At 40.2% G+C, this 19,932-nt stretch overlaps 1 protein-coding gene across 2 annotated transcripts; it reads left to right on the top strand.

The window, feature by feature from the left end:
- The first annotated feature begins 12,642 nt into the window (after positions 1-12,642).
- Positions 12,643-16,333, top strand: LOC145458867 (uncharacterized). 2 transcript variants are annotated; one of them, XM_080337370.1, is made up of 6 exons: positions 12,645-12,808; positions 15,338-15,418; positions 15,655-15,726; positions 15,784-15,855; positions 15,918-16,009; positions 16,169-16,271. In XM_080337370.1, the coding sequence occupies exons 1-5, from the start codon at positions 12,733-12,735 to the stop codon at positions 15,989-15,991; spliced, it is 375 nt and encodes a 124-aa protein (XP_080193496.1). In that variant the 5' UTR covers positions 12,645-12,732; the 3' UTR covers positions 15,992-16,009; positions 16,169-16,271. The 2 variants fall into 2 exon arrangements, with proteins under 2 accessions (XP_080193497.1, XP_080193496.1); XM_080337371.1 differs by lacking the exons at positions 15,784-15,855; positions 15,918-16,009 and having other exon boundaries at positions 12,643-12,808; positions 16,169-16,333.
- The last annotated feature ends 3,599 nt before the right edge of the window (positions 16,334-19,932 follow it).

The raw sequence follows: 19,932 nt of genomic DNA, 5'->3' as shown, positions 1-19,932 counted from the left end.
AATATTTCATGGTTGGTTGATGCTGTAGTTCAGTGACGAAATCGGAACGATACCAAATGTACTTGGCATATAGGGACATCACTTTTGTGAGAGTGAAGTCGTATTAAGAACCGAGTGAAATATATATAGCCCCTTTATCACAGTATCCATTGTCCCCGCCAATCTTTGCGTCACACTTATCAACTTCATTAGCTAACATCACGGCATCCGTTCTTTTATCAGATATAACCAGACAGTGAGCGATTTTCTGAGGTATGCAATCAATTTGACAAATCGAAAGAAGGATCATTGTCATGGTTCTGGCAAAACTTCCAAAGTATGTAAAAAGATGGAAGTATCGAGACAACGCTTGCGTCTTATATTCTCTGCGATACTTTTCATTCAGTGTGCATGCCTCTTATTTACTTCGCCTATAGGCTAAAGTGGGTGTCTGATCTTAATGGCTACTCCAAGTTGTTTCGACACCTTCCTATCTTTTCATTGTATCGCAGTCTTGTGATGTTTTGAAACGATGGAAATATTAATAAACCTGATTGATTGATTGATTGAAAACGTCCCATACCATACTTGGGAAATTTCCATTCCATACCATACTGGCATATTCCGTACCGAAATTTCGTTCCTTCATACCATACTTCCACACCATACCATACCATGCCCTGCTTGAGAGCATCGTCGAACATTAGATCAATGTTATTACTCAACTCGATTCCGATACTATAGTACAGTGGTTCTTAACCTTTTTTCCTCCAGCGCCCCCTTTCAAAGATTATCGTGCTCCAGCGCCTCCCCACCTCATATTGTAAGGAATGTAACAAAGACAATGAGTAAGGGGGAGGGCCGTAACAGCACTTCGTCAACCCCCCTAAAAACGATTGCCTTGCGCACCCAAAGCGTGATAATCCAAACTTGTGAGGGCTTCGCCCCCAAGAACCCCGTAGCGTGATTGCGATGGTCAGCAAAGTTTGTGTGGCCTGGTCGCCCTAGGTGCCAAAATTTTCTATAATACATGAATGAATATGTGGTAATTACATATAATTAGGGCGATTTTTTTTTGACATGTCAAAAAAAGTCAAAATTAGGTCAAAATTGTAGCGTTAGGTCAAAATTTGTCAAAAGTGTTTACAAAATCAAACATTTTTGGACCTCTACATTTCGTTTGCATCGTAGATTTCGCGCTGTCTGTGAACTTATCATTTGATAATTTACAGCCTGTAGCCTACTTTATAGGCCTACCGTTATAAACGGCCCATCGTCTGCTCATTGTGAATCATAAACGGTCAAATGAAACAAATAGTGACATGGTTTTATGGTCAACGTACCGCAATATCCTAACTGAAGCAAGACTGCTTGGGCATTACATGGTTCTTACATCAAGAAGCGCAAGCTGAAAAATTGTGATATAGACAATATTGTCAGAATGAAGCAACACGGTGCATCACCAGCAAGCAGTGTGCACACAACTTCAGTGTTGTCAGCTAACAACTGCTGCTGCTGAACGTTCTTTCTGCATTCTTGGCAAGCTACTTAGTAAGAACAGACACTTTCTACCCGAGATAGCGCAGTAGTATAATCCGCGGCTGCAACACCAATGGGTGTGGGTTCGATTCCGACCGAGGTCGACTTCATAATTCCGATAGCTAAGTGTTGGAGGTTTACCCATAGGCTCCTCCTCGCCACCTCATCCGCGTAAGCGGTGTCTTACAAAAAGGCCTAGAGGTGGGCCGTGCTATATGTTGGCAGTTACGGAAAATAATGAAGAATATCGCCTGGTGTAAAAGACCATAGTAGTTGACAAACACCATGAATACCACAAAACAAACAAACAAAACAAACACTTTCTACCCGAGAATGTAGGAAAGTATCTTTCGTTGTACTACAACAAATTTCAATTATTCCACCATAATACGTAATGTAACTACTGCAATTCTTCATAGGGCCAGATTTCGTAAAAATACTAGTTTTTTCATGTAAAAATTTGTCAGTTTTTGAGCCAAAAACGTTCTTTCAGGCCAATCTACTTTGTAAGGACAGACAGTTCCAACCAGAAATGAAGATAAGTAGTACAATTTTAACATTATGTGCGAAAACACCTAATTTGCATACGTGAGGTCAAAATTTGGTCAAATTTCAGTTTTTTTACGTCAAAAAAAGTCAAAATTTAGATTTTTTTGTTCAAAATCTTCATTTTTTTAGGTCAAAAAAAAATCGCCCTACATATAATATATGTCGCTATAAACTTTATATCCTCTCAGCCCACGTAATCAGAATTACCAGTAGTGCTGAGTGAGCTGTTGTATTGGAAAATAGAGGGCACGTAATTAATAATTAAACATATTCGAGCGTGCCCGTAGGTACAATTAATTCGCTACCAGGGCCGTAACAGCACTTCGTCAGCCTCCAAAAAAACGTTGGTCTTATGCCCCCCGTAGGGTGATAAACCAAACTTCCGAGGGGCTTGGCCCCCACACTCCCCTTCGGCTATCCGCTATTTGCTGATACTGGTCATCTACATTGGGTGTCCATTTACTGAGCCAGGTATTCTCGCCTAGACGCGCGACGCGCGACAAATTTCAATAATTATTGATTGAATTGGTCAACATGATCGGGAACTGCATATATATTGATATCACTTTTTATCCTCTCTCTGCTCACGTAAACAGATATACCGGTAGAGCTGAGTGATGTGTGATTGAAAAGGTGGGAACCCATAACAATAAGTATACATCTTCGGGCGTATACCCGTTGGCAGGAAAGAAACGACACTTCGTCAGGCCCGCCGAAAAAAACTTGGGTCTTGGGCTCCCATAGGGTGATAAACCGACCGCCCCCCATAACATTGTTCGCTTTTGTCACGAAATCAGCTGTACCGTTTAGCGAGCCAGTGCGAAGTGCGAAAAACTTCGATAATTCATGATAAAATAGGTCAATAAGATCGAGAATTGCATATATATTGCTATCAATTTCTTGTCCTCTCTGCTCACGTTACCAGATTTACCGGTAGAGCTGAGTGCGGTGCAATGCTCCCTCTAAGCTGCGCACGTGCGCAGTGCTGAGACGGTCTCTGCGCACAGAAAATCTACGTTGCGCCCAACAAATCCGAAGTTATGACCTTTTTCAGTCGTTACGCACTGTTGTCTAAGGGTCTGCGCAGTGAGTTTGTGAGTGTGCGCAGACTCGTCAAAACGTAGAGGGAACATTGTGAGGTGTCTTGGAAACTGTAGGGCCCGTAACTAATAATTAAACATAGTCGGGCGGGCGAGAGTCGGAGTTTGTGAAAATGACCCTGACTTCGAATCCGACTCCAATATCTTTATCATGAAAACAATTGGTTTCAAAGGTATATTTAAATTAGTAATAATAACTATAATAGGATTTTTATGTACCACCAATCACTGTTATTAGTAACGATACAAATCATGGACGGCCAAACCATGGCCCGCAGGTCAAATATGTCCCGCGAGAAGGTGTTGTGTGGCCTGCGAGGTAATTCTCGAAATTAGATATAACATCAGGTAAATTGCAAGGCCAACCAAAATTTGATTACCCAGACCGCGAATTTTGATGATGACAAAAACACCAGTTTGGACGCATTTTCATAACCAGGGGCCAGCCACATTCATCGCAGATCTTCGTATATGACCATAAAGTAGAATATTCCGTAGTAGATTTATTTGACTTGAAATATTTTTTAGCACTTCGCACGATTTATTGTTACATTTCTTGCATTTAGTATTGGAACCCTCCTCGAAATTATAAATACGCGTAATTTACATAATTGAGTCCAACTATACTTGCAATTAAGATATGGCGTGTCGTCCAACATGCGACTTCACTTGTGCGCTCGAAGCGAGATCGCCGGCGATGAAACATTTTGCACAAAATGACTGAGGCATGTTCTCCGAAACCGTCATATTGCTAAGTCTAAATCGCCAAATAATCCTGTCCTTGCCAAATGAGCCAATTGCTATACAGAGGCAACCCAGACGACCCCCAATATATGCAAGTAATATATTTATTGGTCGAATTCATTCGTTACCTTTGAAAGAATTTCGTGCTTCGCGGGACCAGGGCATGATTGCATAGTGCACACCGTACAGTTGCACAGGGAGTTTTCAGGACATAATCGTTATCAATTTTAAAGCGTAGTCATATAAGTCTTGTTTTCAATGTTACCTAATTCGGTTCGTTTCTATCAGGCGACTAGAAAAAGGTTATCAACATTCAAATTGCCCACGCAATGGCTCGTAAACCTCATGTGGCCCTTTGGCCGAAAAGGTTGGCCACCCCTGACATAGATAGAATTGGACATTATTTGCAAATTACAATTCATTGCATAGAGAAAGAAAGAAGCAATATGCATCTTCGCGATGCAGTCACAAATTGATGCAATTTTTGGAATTATACCATGATATTGTGACAGAGCCAATATATCGTCTGGTTGTAAAATAATGTAAATATAACCAAACGCTCCTTCCCACTTGACAAAATTAAAAAGATTTGTAGTGTAGCTTAACTGCTTGGGTTGAACAAAGGTTAAAAAAAGATTGCAAGTCCTAGTCCTCGAATACTTGACTAAGTGCATGTAGACTAGTCAGTCATATGCTATTTGACTACTTCCTAAATATCGTTTATGACCAATGTCTATATATTAGTAGTGATAGTGTGTGGGCTTGTAATCAGTACAGTGTGTAATGAGAAAATTAGTAAGATGCATCTATGTATTAGTTGCGGATTCATACATAAGAGCAACACTTTGATTGTTTTGTCTACATTTTAATTATACAGCATGAGATATATGTCGTGTTTGAATGATTCATACGTATTAGGTTATTAGAGAGTCCATGTTATCAAAACTGATAAAATATGAAAAAGGAAAGATATTTAGAAAGGCAATCTGTCATGCATAGTGACTAATTCGAGCTGTACCACAATGAAACAATTTTGCATGCCATCGTTAATCATATGTTTGCATATGTTTAATGGTTATATGATAGTCATTTACCCGTCACTGTGGCATGTAATTTTCGCAGTAAATTGGTAATACTGTTGGAGTCGGGGTTGGAGTCGGAGTCGGACTCGGTCCATTGAAAATGTGTGGAGTCGGAGTCGGAGTTGGAGTCGGTAGTAAAATTCACCGACTCCACAGCCCTGGGTACGTGTGAGCGATCTTCTAAGTAACGACAACTTTCTCCGCAGGACACGAAATAAATACGTAATTACAAGTGACCCGCCAACGCTCAACCTCCATACACTGGTAAATAGTCGTATCGTGTTGTATGAACAATTGAACATATGGCTCAATATGAATAATCGCGTGTCTTCCAAATCTTTGAAGATACCGCTTCTGTCAGCTCTACCGGTAAATCTTATAATGATGACTTATATATGCGGGACCGTGACAGAGTCGCACCCCAAACCTACCACTTGGGGGCGAGCTCCACTGGGGTGAGTAGAATCATTAAACCTAAAAGAATTATTCGCGCTTCGTGCGATTTGATGGTGCGCTACATATCTTAATTTTAATATGAGTATCTCATCCCCCCCACTAAAAAATAATTTAGTTTAATACATAGACATGGGCATTTGACGCCCATGTTCAATTGTCAGTTGTTCATATACATGCCTAAATGGTCGGCACTGAATAGCCCTGTCTTGACAATCTGAGAAAATGCCGCACCCCGTGATGAAATGTCTACTTGGAATCGTATGTGTCGCACGAAAGACGTTCTTCTTTTTGTTCAGTCTGGAATTTGTGCTATTCCAATATCTTTTAACCATATAGAAGCCGGGAGGTCACGAAATAAGAACAGGCCATAGATTAATTAACAACGACGCCCGTCCCCTTGCAGATGGATAATTAATTAACTGAATATCACTAACGTGCCCTGAACTTTCGGAGACACCGCTTACCTTAGCTTCACCGCTAAGGGATATCTAGAACTAGTTTTAAATATCCCAGCACCGGTAAAACTGATCACGTGGGCAATTATATGATATGCAATTAGCCTACATATTATTGACAAAATTTTGGCATGAATTAGGAAATTTCTTCGTGCTTCGCGCCAATATTTCAGATATAGGCCTACACAGTTGCCTACATGACAATGAAGTCGGACTTTCGAGTAGCCGTGACATGACAGGTCTAGGGGACGAAGCCCCCGGGAGTTGGGCTGATCTGACTTAATTCCAACCCGTAGAAGCTGAATTATTTGAGTTTTTTGTGATAATTCTTGGATTATCTACCGATCAAGGATAATCCCCGAATTATCAGAGAAAAACTGAAATAACTCAGCTTCTACGGGTTGGAATTGAGTCAGATTTGTTTTGTATGGTTTTTGAAGACAGCGCAACAATTTCATGGGGTTGACAGAAAAATTCGATAAAAAGAATTTTTGCATTTTTGGGTAAACTCAAAATTTTCAAACTCTACGAAATCCGCGGTTATTGGTTGGAATGAATTCAAATTTGGTGTGCGTCGTTTTTTAAGGCAACCTAACGATTTAATCACGGAGCCAGCAAGATTCGGGTAAAAAAGTTTTTTTTGAACAGCCCTAAGTAGAATTTCCTGTATATCATTTTGATCAAATGCGTCTATTCTCCACCAGAAACCATTGAATTCCCCACCAGTGGGGAATTCTCCACCATTTGGGAACCATTGGCGTAGACGGAGCCCAACATGGTCCAGCAGCATTCTTACAGCAGTATATTCCCACTGCAGGGTGTGAAACGTCAGTGACGTGGGGTCAGGGGAGGCAAGTGCGGCAGTGCCTCACATGTCGTCAGGGGTGAGTGAAGGAAAATTGTGAAACATTATTGGTATTTTTTATCGATATTTATGAATGACTCGATTTTGAACATTTTTATTCCCAAAATGACGAATTTTCATATTTATTCTCCGAACATAAAGCATGAAATGTGAGGTTAGGTTCAGTCAGGCCAAGCCTCACCTTTAAGAGCGCAACTTGTCGTAAATAGCTTGGAATTTATAATCACTGATGTTAATCAAATGTAACTGTCGCGCAGATTTCGAAAATCTAAATCAATCAGTCAATCAATCAGTTTTATTAATATTTTCATCGTTTCAAAACACCACAAAACTGCGATACAATGAAAAGATAGGAAGGTGTCGAAACAACTTGTAGTAGTCTTTACGATCAGACACCCACCTTGGCCTAGGTGAAGTAAAGAAGAGGCATGCACACTGAATGAAAGTAATGCAGAGAATATAAGACGCAAGCGACAAAATGAGGTGGCATGTGGCGGAAGGCGAGGTCGATGTCAAGTCGTTGTCCGGTAATCCTGAAGGCTGGCTAGTATTCATTTAGAAGAAATTGCTTGTATTTCGACTTGAATGCGAACATGCTCGACGAATGTCGGATAGCCGGCGAGATGGTGTTCCACAATTGGGGTCCGGCATACTTGATAGAGCAATGTGTTTTCTTGTATTCCATCCTAATCATCTGGTATCATTGTTCTTCGTTGATGCTGGACGTGTGCGCTTTTGACTCCTAGGTGAAGTAGTCGACTTCCAAAGTATTCGGCGTAACCTAACATTGCGCTACACACGCATATTTTACAGCGGCGCTAGAAAGCTACTTAAAAATCAAGAACATGATAGATCAGGGAGACATTGTGTTATAAAAACTTTATTGTCCTACAAGCGTCGCCATGTCTGCTATTCTCTTCGATCTATCAAGGCATCGTGCAATCCAAGACTTTGAGGCGCGCGACGGCAGGTACATCGAATTTGCGAGTGGTGTTGGTCGCGAGCGCGACGGAATTTGAAAAAGATGGAAGCGAGACCCTTATCCTGGTTGGTCCACTGTCTTGACCTCTCAAATACATGATCATGCTGCCACGAAAATATTGATTATGGCCGTCATAAAAATTTACGAACAAGTTGCTGTAATATTGATGACATACGTATGAAATTAAAAATTTGTCAAAGAGCAATATCTTTTACCCAAAAGAGCCACATATGGCTCGCGAACCATGGGTTCCTGGCCACTGCTATGGGATTACAATATTGTGAGATCCGGAACAGAGGACACTTTGTACAAATCACTAAACTTAAGAAATCGGACGAAGAAACCGGTAATTTGAAATTTTTTCCTGAAAAGACTGAAAAAAGAGGTCATTTCTCCCAATCAGCTCCGGGAAGACCCGCTCTGACGTCAGATTTTGGTCGTCCTAGCCGTCTCTGCCGTCGAAATATAGTTTTTTTTCGCATCATTATTTAGTTGTGCCTATGCAATCGCCTGGCTGTCAAAGCTATAACGTAGGACGAGTTGCTAAAATAGAGGACATTTGGGCGTTCTCGGAGGAAGTTTTCGATTTCTAGAAAGAGGAGTACGAATCCTCCTAAAAGAGAACTTATTGAAACCCTAGCATATACTAAACAGCGTTTGGTGACACACATCGCCTTCGAGTCGCGTGTGGTGGATAACTGAGGATGGAATCAGACGTAAATCTTGTTTTTAAAATTGGCGATCCATGGCTTCCCCACTATACACTCGGCATTAGCTCTCCGGGATGGATTGGAAAGGATAAGCCTTCTTCCGACTTGGAAACCTTGCGATTGCTCCTCGTTTTCATCGACTAAACGCCTTGTCAATACAGTAATTTTAATGTCTTATTCGAAGCATCTATAGGGATAGTGTGAACCTCTGAAAGGTCCAGGTTCACGTGTCGTCATATTGCTAATTCCAACCCAAAAGTTCAGTGAAGTGACATATTATTATCGCCTGCATGGTATACGCTAGCGACGACTCAGGCCAACTATACCGCCTTGCTGAAGTACATGCTGACTTGCAAGGGAATATAAGCTTACGCCTCAACGGTCTCGGCCAGACCAAACAATTTATTCGGCGTCTGACTATTGTTACATTCGTTTTGAGCAGAGTGTAAAACGGGTTTCTATACTTTCTATACTCTATTACCCCATTAATAAGTTATACAGTAGCCAGCACCCCAATTGCACTGATTTGGTTTTTATGATACAATAAACATATCAAATCAAGATGAATCCCGTACGCCTGTTAGATCTTTTACATTAGACAACGATGTATTCTTTGTATCAATTTCATTGATTGATAGAATAAGCAGCATTCACTGACTACCTAGGCTACATGTAGCGTATTTATCTCTTGATGTTGTGTGATTCCGGGTCAAGCTCAAAGCAGAGAGTCACTAAATATTCACCAACGGAAAGCTGGATATTTCGAGCAAACTTTTGTAACAAAGCAGGCAAAATTTCTGAGATTGGCAAGGTCCATACTACCTAAGTGTTGATTTTTTATACTGCTTGCGCAGTGCATAGAGCGGCCGAAGTTGAAATGTAAAGAATTTCAATCAAAGATGTTATAATGACGTTGAAAATTGTAATATATGAAAAAGGTTCACAGTGCAGAACCTACCAAATATCGTTTGTGAACGTGAACCTCTACACTTCCGAGGTTCACACACAGAACGCGAACATGAACCTCATGTTCACTTCATCCCTATGGTAAAACTCTTAATAATTTGGATTCAACACAAAACAAAGAGAGATATCCGGCTGTCTGCACCTGAATAGTGAATATGCTCCCGTCGTTAACACTATTGCGCAATTGCGCTCTACCATTGCAAGCTTTAAATCAAAACCACTTCGCTTTACGCACGATCGGCGTTGCATCTACAGCGAAATGCTGAAAGAGAATGATCATTTGTAATGATTCCAGTCGCGGAGTGAGAGTCGATTTTTTTCGATTAACGAAAGTTATCGTTTTCACATGAAGAGCATATTTTATTTTAATAACGAATACACTAAATACACTTACGACACTTTTTTTCACTGTTAAAGCCCCGCGTAACCATTGGCTGTAGCTTCAACTCAGCACCGAGATACATGTTGCACAAGGATACTAATATTCATAGAACGAGATTTCTGTCAAGTAGTGATCGACAACGAAAATGTTAACAAAGCGTTACGACATACAGTCGTGGTCCAAGAAACATAATTATTTTGGATGGCGAGTAACTGAAATCATTTTCTTGGTGGTCCCAAAAAAATAACTTCGATCTTTCAAGTCATTATTATTTTTACGAGGTCATAACATGTGGTACTCGAATACCCTACTCGACTCGTAATCGAATCACGTAGTTATTTCCCCGCCATAACAGTTTAACAAGATTAGATTTTGTGACGAATTGTTTCTTTTATGTGAAATCTCCGTAGTGCGGCCATGATCTATGTGGCGAATTAGAAATTAGGCGCTGTAACATATTTTATGACTCCATCCGTGCGTGCTGCGTTTCCTTGCCTATAGTCTACGTCCAGGCTAATCAGGTATAATATTCGCATCATAGTGTTGTTGTTGTGGTTCACTTGGAAGCAGATCACGATACGTACATTCGAATGAGAACATCATTATTCCTCTGGTCGCGGAAATTATATTTACGATTATGCACTGTTAGAGCTGCTGCCCCTGTCTTTTCTTCTCGTGCGCATGCGCGGTCAAATCGAGTGAAGAGAATAGTATTTTCATGGGTAAAACCGGGTTGTGCTAATCACTTGTTCCTCTCACTTCCGGGCATGATTTCAGCTGGGTGATTGAACTGCTTGATCTGCTGCTCGCGTAAAACTATTTATATCTGTATTTTCAGCAGATATATGCATAAGTAGAGCTTCTTGGAAGTACAGAACTTCAATATACGATGAATTCGCATATACGTGTATAGTCTATTGCGTAATACATTACGATTGCATAAGCGGGTCTCGGTCCGGTAGAAGAGTGACAAGTATCGTACCTTTGAATTTATTAATGTGAAAACTAGTTCTTTGCCGCGAATTTCAAGGTCAAATCGGATCCTACGATACTTGGAGTACGTAAATATCGTAGGCCCCGGTCGAATCAAATATTTTGCGGCGAGTTTTCATAATATAACCTGATATCCATTCTCATATGGTGTCGTTATTAGAGAATTCGGCGCTTGAAAACTTAAGATTTAAACATATGCTGTAAATACGTGCGTAGCCTAGGCCTATATCGTCAGCCAACATATTAAGTCACTCTCAATTTCTTTCTTGGACGTAGATTGCTCTTACAGCATGGCGACTATCAAAGTTGGTGCGTTCGGCTTGGCGTTGTTGTTGGTAGTGGGAGTGGTCGTCGGAACGAGGCGGTTGAACGTAAGTTGCGTTTTTCCTATCACAGTAGATGCAGCATAACTGGCAGAGACAAATGACATATTTAGAAAAACCAATGATCAATGATCATCGTAGTCGGGAACAGCGTATAGTTGTTCGTTACGCTCCTACAACATCAATGGGTTGCAGGTTCGAGTTCCACACAGGTCGAATCTAGAATCCTTTGCCCCCAAACCTCTCATGTTGATGCCATCAAACTAACTGTAAAACGACTTTGCTGCTAGTAATTCGTTCATTCGAGAAATCATACCGAATTTAAGTGACTTGAATAATATTTACTATTTATTTCTTTTTTAATTTAATCCGATTGAATTTAATACTATCCTCGAGAAATGAGTTATGTTTGCCCGAAGAAGGGTAAAGTAATGTACTTATACGCCAAGTACATTTGGTATGACTCGTAACTCGTCCCTTCCACTTGAAGAGAAAATGTTGCCACTTCATCTATATAAGTAGCGTGAATATTTTGTCTGTAATCTTGCGTTCTCAAAAATGACAAACCAAACTATATAGAGAAACATTAGTCCATTAGATTACACCGGACTGCAGCATCATCCGATCGTGAAATATTGGAACTGCAGCAATCTGATGCGTTGCCCAATGTATCAATCGTGCATGCAGCAATCGTATAATGAACGGATTACATTGTGGTAATCAATGAGTTACATATCCGCGCCTGCAAGAAATTTTTGGAGCATTGAAGATGGGATGAGGATATCCGCTGGGATTAAAGGCAGGGATCCATTCCTTCCAATTACAATTCTATGTATAGGCTTTATTTCCTAAAAATTACAGAGGCATGGCATCCGTTGTCGAACGTTGTTGAATGCATTTTCAGCACAATGATGATATTCGTGTATTTACTGAGTAATATGTAAAAAGGCGATGCAATTTGCGCAAACATCAGTCTCGCGAAACCCCGGACTCGAAAAGACAGAGGCTTATCCAGACTGGACTCTGGACTGATTTGTCGCTGCCATTTCATGGCACAGGCACTGCTGATGGTAGCATTCCAAGTCACCGGCGGTCGTGAAGTGGAAGTCGTGCGGTAAAATACCGCGACTCTAGGAGGTAGAGAACTTCAATATACAATTGAATACTTCATTCGTATCAAAATTACCCAGAATATATGTTAGGCTGACACTCGTAAGGGCTAATCATCCGCAATGCAATTCTCTACTGGTTGCTGACGATTACCCCTGGAAATATTCGGTTTTATTTCAACATGAATATATTAGTCAATTACAAGTAGACAGCCATTTTCAAGATGCGTCAAACTGCGGCGGGTAAAGGTAAAATATTACATGCCTGAAAAGTACCAAATAAGAGGTGCATCGCCGCTGCGAGTGTAAACCTAGACAGGAAATGCATGGCAAACTATGTAGAGATACTTTTTCATATCTATTTATCCAAGACTTAGAATTATGGTCCCGTCCACGCACTCTTTTAAACATAATTTTTAAGATTTATCAAGATTTATATCGATTTCACTAATTTTTTGAAGCTATTTCTACGACAATATAGATAGACGATCTTTCAGTATGGCGACTACGGTGGTTGTCATGATCGGCTTAGTGATGCTGATGGCGAATACGGTCGAAATGGCGTCGCCGCAACGTAAGTTTTGTTTTGCTATACTGGTAGACACAACATAACTGGCATAATTGTTCAACATCTGACACATACCAGCGACAACAAATCTTTCGAAAAATATTCAATGAAAAATAAATGAAAATAACCACCATTTACTGAAAAAATATAATTGTACTCGCAACTATAACATATATTTCTGGAGTAGGTTAATGTCGTTTGGATGCTTTAGTCAAAGAAAGTAATTCTACTCTTGGGGTCGTTTGCGTTATTCTGGGGATCGCGAAGATATTGAACGTAATCAGCTTCCAAAATAGGCCGTGAGTAAATATGAGCAAACCGACCTCTTTTAAAATTCAGCTTACCATTTTTTGAGCTGGGCCAAGGAACATTTTTATATTGGAAATGAGGTCGCTACTATAAAAGTAGGAAAGTACCGGATGTGCAATTTGCTGGTGCATTTTATAGTTATATATGGAAGAACCAAGATTATTGACAGAATTCATCCACAAAATTTCACAACCATAGATGCATATATAGTAAGCCCCAAAGAAGTTGCATCGATTACCCTATGGCAGGCCTACGATCAGTGATTCTTTAGACGGAAGAGTGCTGAAGAAATGCTTTTTCGGACCTGATTACAACACACAACCAGGTAGCCACACCGACCCAACAGTATAGCAGGGCTGTCAAACACACGATCGGACGATTTCACCGGTCCGTAAAGAAATCTGTTGTAGACCCTAGCAATCACCAGAGCTCACATTACAGATGGCCCAATTCAAGACCTATGTTCCACTCCACTCCTGTATACAGTCGATAGGCAAGGTTTTGCAATTGTGACGTCATATTGGCTGATAATATGTTCATATCTCACGGTAAATCCCGCTAGTAGACGCTAAAGAATTCCGGAATTTGAGCCACAAAAATATGGTAACCCTATCATAAAGTGGATCCGGTATGGGAGTGGTGCGAACGATTATGCTTTTGGTCGGGTGCCGCGAGGTTAAAAAACAGTTGAAGCAAGCGAAATTTAGGACCATAGAATCAATACTGTGGCGTCACATGACTCCCTATTCATATATGAACCAGTGTGTTTGTTAGGCTTGGGCCATCCCTATTCGAATTCCAGAGGTGGCCAGTAACGAAGTACTTCTACTTTTTGGAAGTATTCAAGTAGTTTTCATCTACTTCTGTTACTTACTTAAATAGATCTTTTTTTCGCTACTTCTACTTCTACTTCGTAATATTTTGTGATCTACTTACTTACTTTTCGCTATTTTCAGTTTGTCAAGTAGGAGTAGTTTAATCCCCCAATAAAAAAGATAGCCTAAGGAATTTCGGGGCTGTTTTCACGTAGTACCAACATTTCACTTTCATAAAAGTCATGTAATACGCAGAATTTTCGTTGCGCTTCGCGCACAGTAGATATGGAGTGACAAATATGTTTTAACGAAAGTATCGCTGAATATAATTTAGATACCGGGTGGCGTGGTCCCGTTCATTATCGCTTATATCAAATATTTCACATGGCCCCAATAACGTTTGAAACTACCGTTTCGCAATCTAGCAATGGCCTATTATACGTAGCAGGCCATGACGTGTCCAAATCTGGAAAAGTGGACTTAGACTTTATTTAATGTTAGACCTGTTTTAGCATACCACCATTGAAACTTTCTGGACAAAAGACATGAAGTATATTTTCAGCTTTTTAGAAGTGGTATTTGTATTTTTCTTTCCATTACGAGTATTATACGTTGAGTTATAATTCTAGTTTCAGTTCTTTTCTCTGGAGAACATACATGTTGAAGCATAGAAGCAAGTGTAGCAATGCCTTATATTTTCCGAAAATAAAGCTATACACTATATGGCATTTCTAAGATCTGCCATATTTTGAATTAACGCATACCAATAACGCAAAGTGTTAAAGCCGTATCCTAGGCCTAGGCCTCTAGTTCAGTCGACGAGCGATACGGAGAAGTTGTGTCGGATACGGCTTTAACCCTTTGCGTTATTGGTATACGTTAATTCAAAATATTGCAGATCTTTAAAATGGGGAGGGCACCATGTCATGATATTTTCTAAAACGGGGTGTTCGAGTAAACAAAGGATTAGTATCGCATTTCCATATCAATACTATCATTTACATCCCATTTGGATGACTGCTTATTCTGTTGAAAATTGACACCTCCTGGGATGCATCAATATGAATGAAGCTTTCTGCACCTTCCGCATATATATAGTTCCATTTGCACCTTTTGACAGTCCATGCGAACGAATTACGATCGTTCTCACAACTACTTACTCACTTGAGTAGATTTAAAGTCAGTCAATTTTACTTTTACTTCAAGTAGTTTTAGGTTGCTCATGAAAGAAGTACTTCTACTCGTACTTGAGTAGATTTTTCGTCGCTACTAGTACTTCTATTTGAGTAGCTTTCTTGACTACTTTGACCACCTCTGTCGAATTCCCATGTATCAGTTCCTGGCTGCGAGACAAGATAGCAATAACAAAGGACTCCATTTCAAAATATTAGATGCATAATTGTCTGTCTAGGCGATCGTCACTGCTACACCAATACCGACTGTCCACCTGGTTACTCTTGCCACTACTGGACAGACAGGAGATGTTACCCGGGTAAGCAAGCCGATATATTGGCTTAGGTACATTTAGGCGTTTTCGTATCCCTTTGAACCTTGTGGTTTCGTAGTATTTTAATTCGAGAACTTCAATTTTGATGGAGAGAGTAGGCTTTCTTCATTCCTTCCACATTAGTGAGTGATCCTGATGACTTTGCGTTCTTTCATTGTCTTTTCATTCCTGTTGACAAATATAGTAAATGCCTGTCATAATTCGATATTCTCTATTGAAAGTGACTTGCGGAAGCAGTTCTGACTGTCCCCCTGGTTACACCTGCTACGCCAATAAAAATATATGTGTGACAGGTATGTGCCTAACGATGGATGTATGATATTGTAAAATTATAATGCGCATATTTAAAGTTTACTGCAAGAGCGAACTTGACTGTCCGGGAGGTTTTCGATGCGCTCGCGGGGTTTGCTATGCGACTTTAAGTGAGTTGAAACGTTCGAGATGGAAAACACTTCATTTCCAATACGAAGTTCGTCTATTCCAGGTCATTGCAATGATGATGTGGACTGTCCTCCCCGCCATTATTGCAACCGTTCCATGAAGATGTGCCTCGATTAAGAGGATTTACCTCACGAGGTAGATCTAATATGCCGCATTTCCATACATCTTTCTTGCAGGGTTATCTTCAATATATTTCGTGAGATGGGGACGAGGCATGGTATCATTGCATAGAATTAATATACCGAGCCATCATATCGATTAGTATATATTTCAATCATCCTTTTTATATTTCAGACGAACACACTGACGGACACAATATCACACAGACGTGGGATAGTATAAGAAATTGGTATTCTGCATCATTTGACTTCCATATTAAGAGCACGAAGCATAATGATCTGATTCTATTTTGTAAAAACAGTTAAAGTGACAGGATGAGGACATGATTTTCTTTAATTCGGAGTGGTTGATTATTTTTGTGTCAGCCGTCGTCACGTGAAAGGTCCTATATAGCTTTAGTGGGTGTCGGGGCTAAATGATAATCAATGATGTCTCGTGTCGTCGACAATCTGGCGCTTATTCAGGGTTGGCCTATGCACGAAGGACGGAGATGAAGCAGAACTATTTATCGGTACCTGATTGGTAAATGCTTTCAGTAGTTGCAATCAATTCAACGAAATTTTTGATATCAGCTGATGACGCATGATGTAATTGCCCTAACACGATATGGATAACACTTGTCTGCACGATTTTTGCGCCATGATTTGTTCGGGACATGTTTACCTAATTCGGGGTCGCTGAATCCGAATCTGGCGATATTTTTGCTGGGTCAGATCGCGTTTCTGAGATAATATATCTATGTCGATTATTGCTACTTTTGGGGGTAGCCTACTCAAGCAGATTTCTCCTACTTGCTATACTTACTAAAGTGTTTATGTTGTCTGACTACATTCATTTCTACCTCACAGTATTTTAGATAAATTATTTACTTTGTAAAATACAATTTTGAACAGTAGAATGTAGTTTAAGGATAAGATTGCTCGACTCTAATGAATTAAATTTCTATTAGAGCTGCGCGAAATAACCCATGAATCATGGTAACTGAATATATTTACGAAGATTCTACCAATGGGTAGTGTCATTATAGTCATATCCCGCCAGCCGAGACGATACATCTTTATATTTCGTGTATAGCCACCTCCGAGTAATTGCTAAAAGTATTCGACGCCCCTTCCCCCACCAAATATACTTCAACATATACTGACTTTGGTGCTTCTCAAACCTTTCATTTACCTCTTTCACTTGAAGAAGTTTTGACATGTCTCAGAAATTAAAACTTCTACTTGTAGTAGGAATGTAAGATGTTACTTGTTGTACTTAATATCAACGCTGATCCCTTCGACCATTTATGGTTCACAGTATTATATTATGGCAAATCATAAACTGTCATGATAATGTAAAGGTTAATCTAATCAGAACTGCCTACGTATTTAACCATTCAAAACACAAACACAAAGCCTCGAAATCATTTAAAACGGGACTTCTCAAACTTTCGTTGGACACGCCCCCCCTTAATGATGGTGAAAAATTTCGTGTCTAACCTTATCGTCATGGCACAAAATGCAACCAGAAGGCTAGCAATCCCTACGGATAGTTTGATGCATGTGAAGTTATGACTGTTGATGAGAAAATTCTCAAATATGAAATTCGGACTACGCACTGAGCAATAACTCTAAAATGGAGGTAAATCGTGCGGAGCACGAAAATTTGTTTCAGTTGACAGCAGCTTGGCGTCCCTTCAGATGCTTTCACGCCCTCCAAGGGCAGCGCCCCCCAGTTTGAGAATGACTGATTTAAAACAACCACTAGAAATTAACCAATGCTTATCTATGGCTATGTCCTAGAATTGATGCGTAGTTAATTCTATTCTGAAGTAACCCACACGTCAGGGTTCGTTTTGAGCTGTCAATATACAAGCAGTCTGCATTCATAGGGTTTTCTATAATATACGATGCAAAAGAAGACCTTTATATTAGGGCCATAAAGAAGAAAAATAGTTCAGAAATAGCTTTCCTCGATTTCGATTGCGATAAAATGTGAGAGTATATCCAAAGTGGACAAGAATTAGCATGGTGAGCACACTCGTTCAGGCTAGCAGGATAAACAGATTAACAGATTCTTTTCTACATTTTATACCAACAATGTAATGTTTATTGTTTCAAAATTTTACGTTTTACCAAATTGCAGTGTGGTGAGTTACAAAATGCAATGATCGATGAATTCTGCAGGGCAGATATATAATGATAATGGTGGTAACTAACTTAAGTATGAAGCTACTAAACACAATTTTTAACCACGAGCGATGTTTAAAGATGATAACGACTACCAAATAAAAATGGTTGCGCCCACCTACGTTTATAAAAGTCGAAAAGGGGTCCTAAAATTTCTAATTCCGTGATTTTATAATAAATAATTGAAGAGTTAGTCATCGTACATACTATTTTATTCAAATCCACATTTTTCTACGGCAATAACTTCGCTTCTAGTGGTTGGAATTGAGCCAAACTTGGTGTGCATTATCTCTACTGACAGCCTAAAAACTTTACGGGGTTGAAAGAAAAATTTTATTTTTTTGTTTTTTAACGATAAATTCAAAACTTTCTACTGCAAGAATCTCGCTTCTCTGGTTGGAATTGAGCCAAAGTTGGTGTGCAGCTGTTTTTAACCAACCTAACAATTTTATCAAGTAGCCAGGGAAATCTAAAGGAATTTTTTTTTTTGAACAGCCGTATGTGCTGCGCGTTTATATAGCTCAGTGGCTGCGCGTGATTCATGGTTGAATGCGAAGAGAGACGTCTGCTGAGCCAGCAAAACGCAGTCAAGTTGGTGTCGCACCGATTCCGAAAATAAAAATAGAATATTGCCCGGGCAATGGAACCATCCCCAAAATAGTCAACAAACTCTGAAAATTGGCATTGTTCTGAACAATCGCTCGACGCAATTGGCCATCGTTATGGTCATTATGCTGCGGCGCTTTCATTGTCCAGAACGACCAGCCTTTGACGGCTATTTTGGAGTGGTTATCTCGCCCTGACGAGATTATAATTTGTATTTTCGGAATCGGTGCAACACTAGCTTTTGATTAAGACCAGACATATATAATTTGGACTCTTCCATCGCCAGCTATTGGACTACCAACTATGCTGCTTTTAACCCGATCAGCAGTACGGCACTCTGCGCATTCAACCGTGAGTCACGTGTTGCGCACCTACCCGTAGGTCATAGTCTGTAGTTGTAGTTCACCTGGGAGCAGATCATCGATGCGTAAATTCGAACGATAACATCATTAATCCTCTGGTTGCAGAAATTGTATTTACGATCATGCTCCGTTAGAGCTGCCGCCCCCGTCTGTTCTTCTCAACGCAGTCTTAGCGAGCGAAGAGAATTGTTTTTCATGGGTAAAACCGCGTTGTTCTAATCACTTGCTCCTCTCACTTCCGGGCATGATTTCAGCCGGGTGATTGAACTGGTTGATCTGCTGCTCGGTTAAAACTATTTATATCTATATTCTCAACCGATATATGCAATATGCATAAGTAGAACTTCTTGGAAGTACAGAACTTCAATATACAATGAATTCGCATACGTGTATATACTGTATAATAGTCTATTGAGCAATACATTACGATTGCATAAGCGGGTCTCTGTCCGGTAGCCGAGTGACAAGCATCGTACCTTTGAATTTATTAACCCACCTCCCGCGGTCGGCCTCAGGACCGAATTTTAATGCATTTAGAAAAAGATTCATAAAATCCGAACCACGGGGCTTGAACCGACACCCAATACATCGCTGTAATCAGGAAACAGGCGCCTAACCAACTGAGCTACTCTGAAAGCGAGAGAGTAACAGGTGATGCCCCTATGCCTGGAAGTGTTCTCAACTTTCTGAAAATAAAAGAGAATTTGATTTTTGAATTTGCGACTACGTCATACACGGAGCTGCTCGGGATAGAATCATCGCCTGACTGATTTCACAGCAATATCAGGATTCCAAAACG

This window comes from Botryllus schlosseri, chromosome 16 (genome assembly GCF_051294905.1).
Source record: "Botryllus schlosseri isolate E-star chromosome 16, Bs_hap1, whole genome shotgun sequence".
NCBI classification, from domain to species: Eukaryota; Metazoa; Chordata; class Ascidiacea; order Stolidobranchia; family Styelidae; genus Botryllus; species Botryllus schlosseri.
Note: the sequence above shows the minus strand (reverse complement) of the source record. Positions and strands in the feature narration are given on the sequence as shown.

Coding starts and splice junctions, on each gene's coding strand:
- LOC145458867 (XM_080337370.1), top strand. CDS start 12,733: ATGGCGACTACGGTGGTTGTCATGATCGGCTTAGTGATGCTGATGGCG. Junction 12,809..15,337: donor CGAAATGGCGTCGCCGCAAC/GTAAGTTTTGTT, acceptor TTGTCTGTCTAG/GCGATCGTCACTGCTACACC. Junction 15,856..15,917: donor GGTTTGCTATGCGACTTTAA/GTGAGTTGAAAC, acceptor CGTCTATTCCAG/GTCATTGCAATGATGATGTG.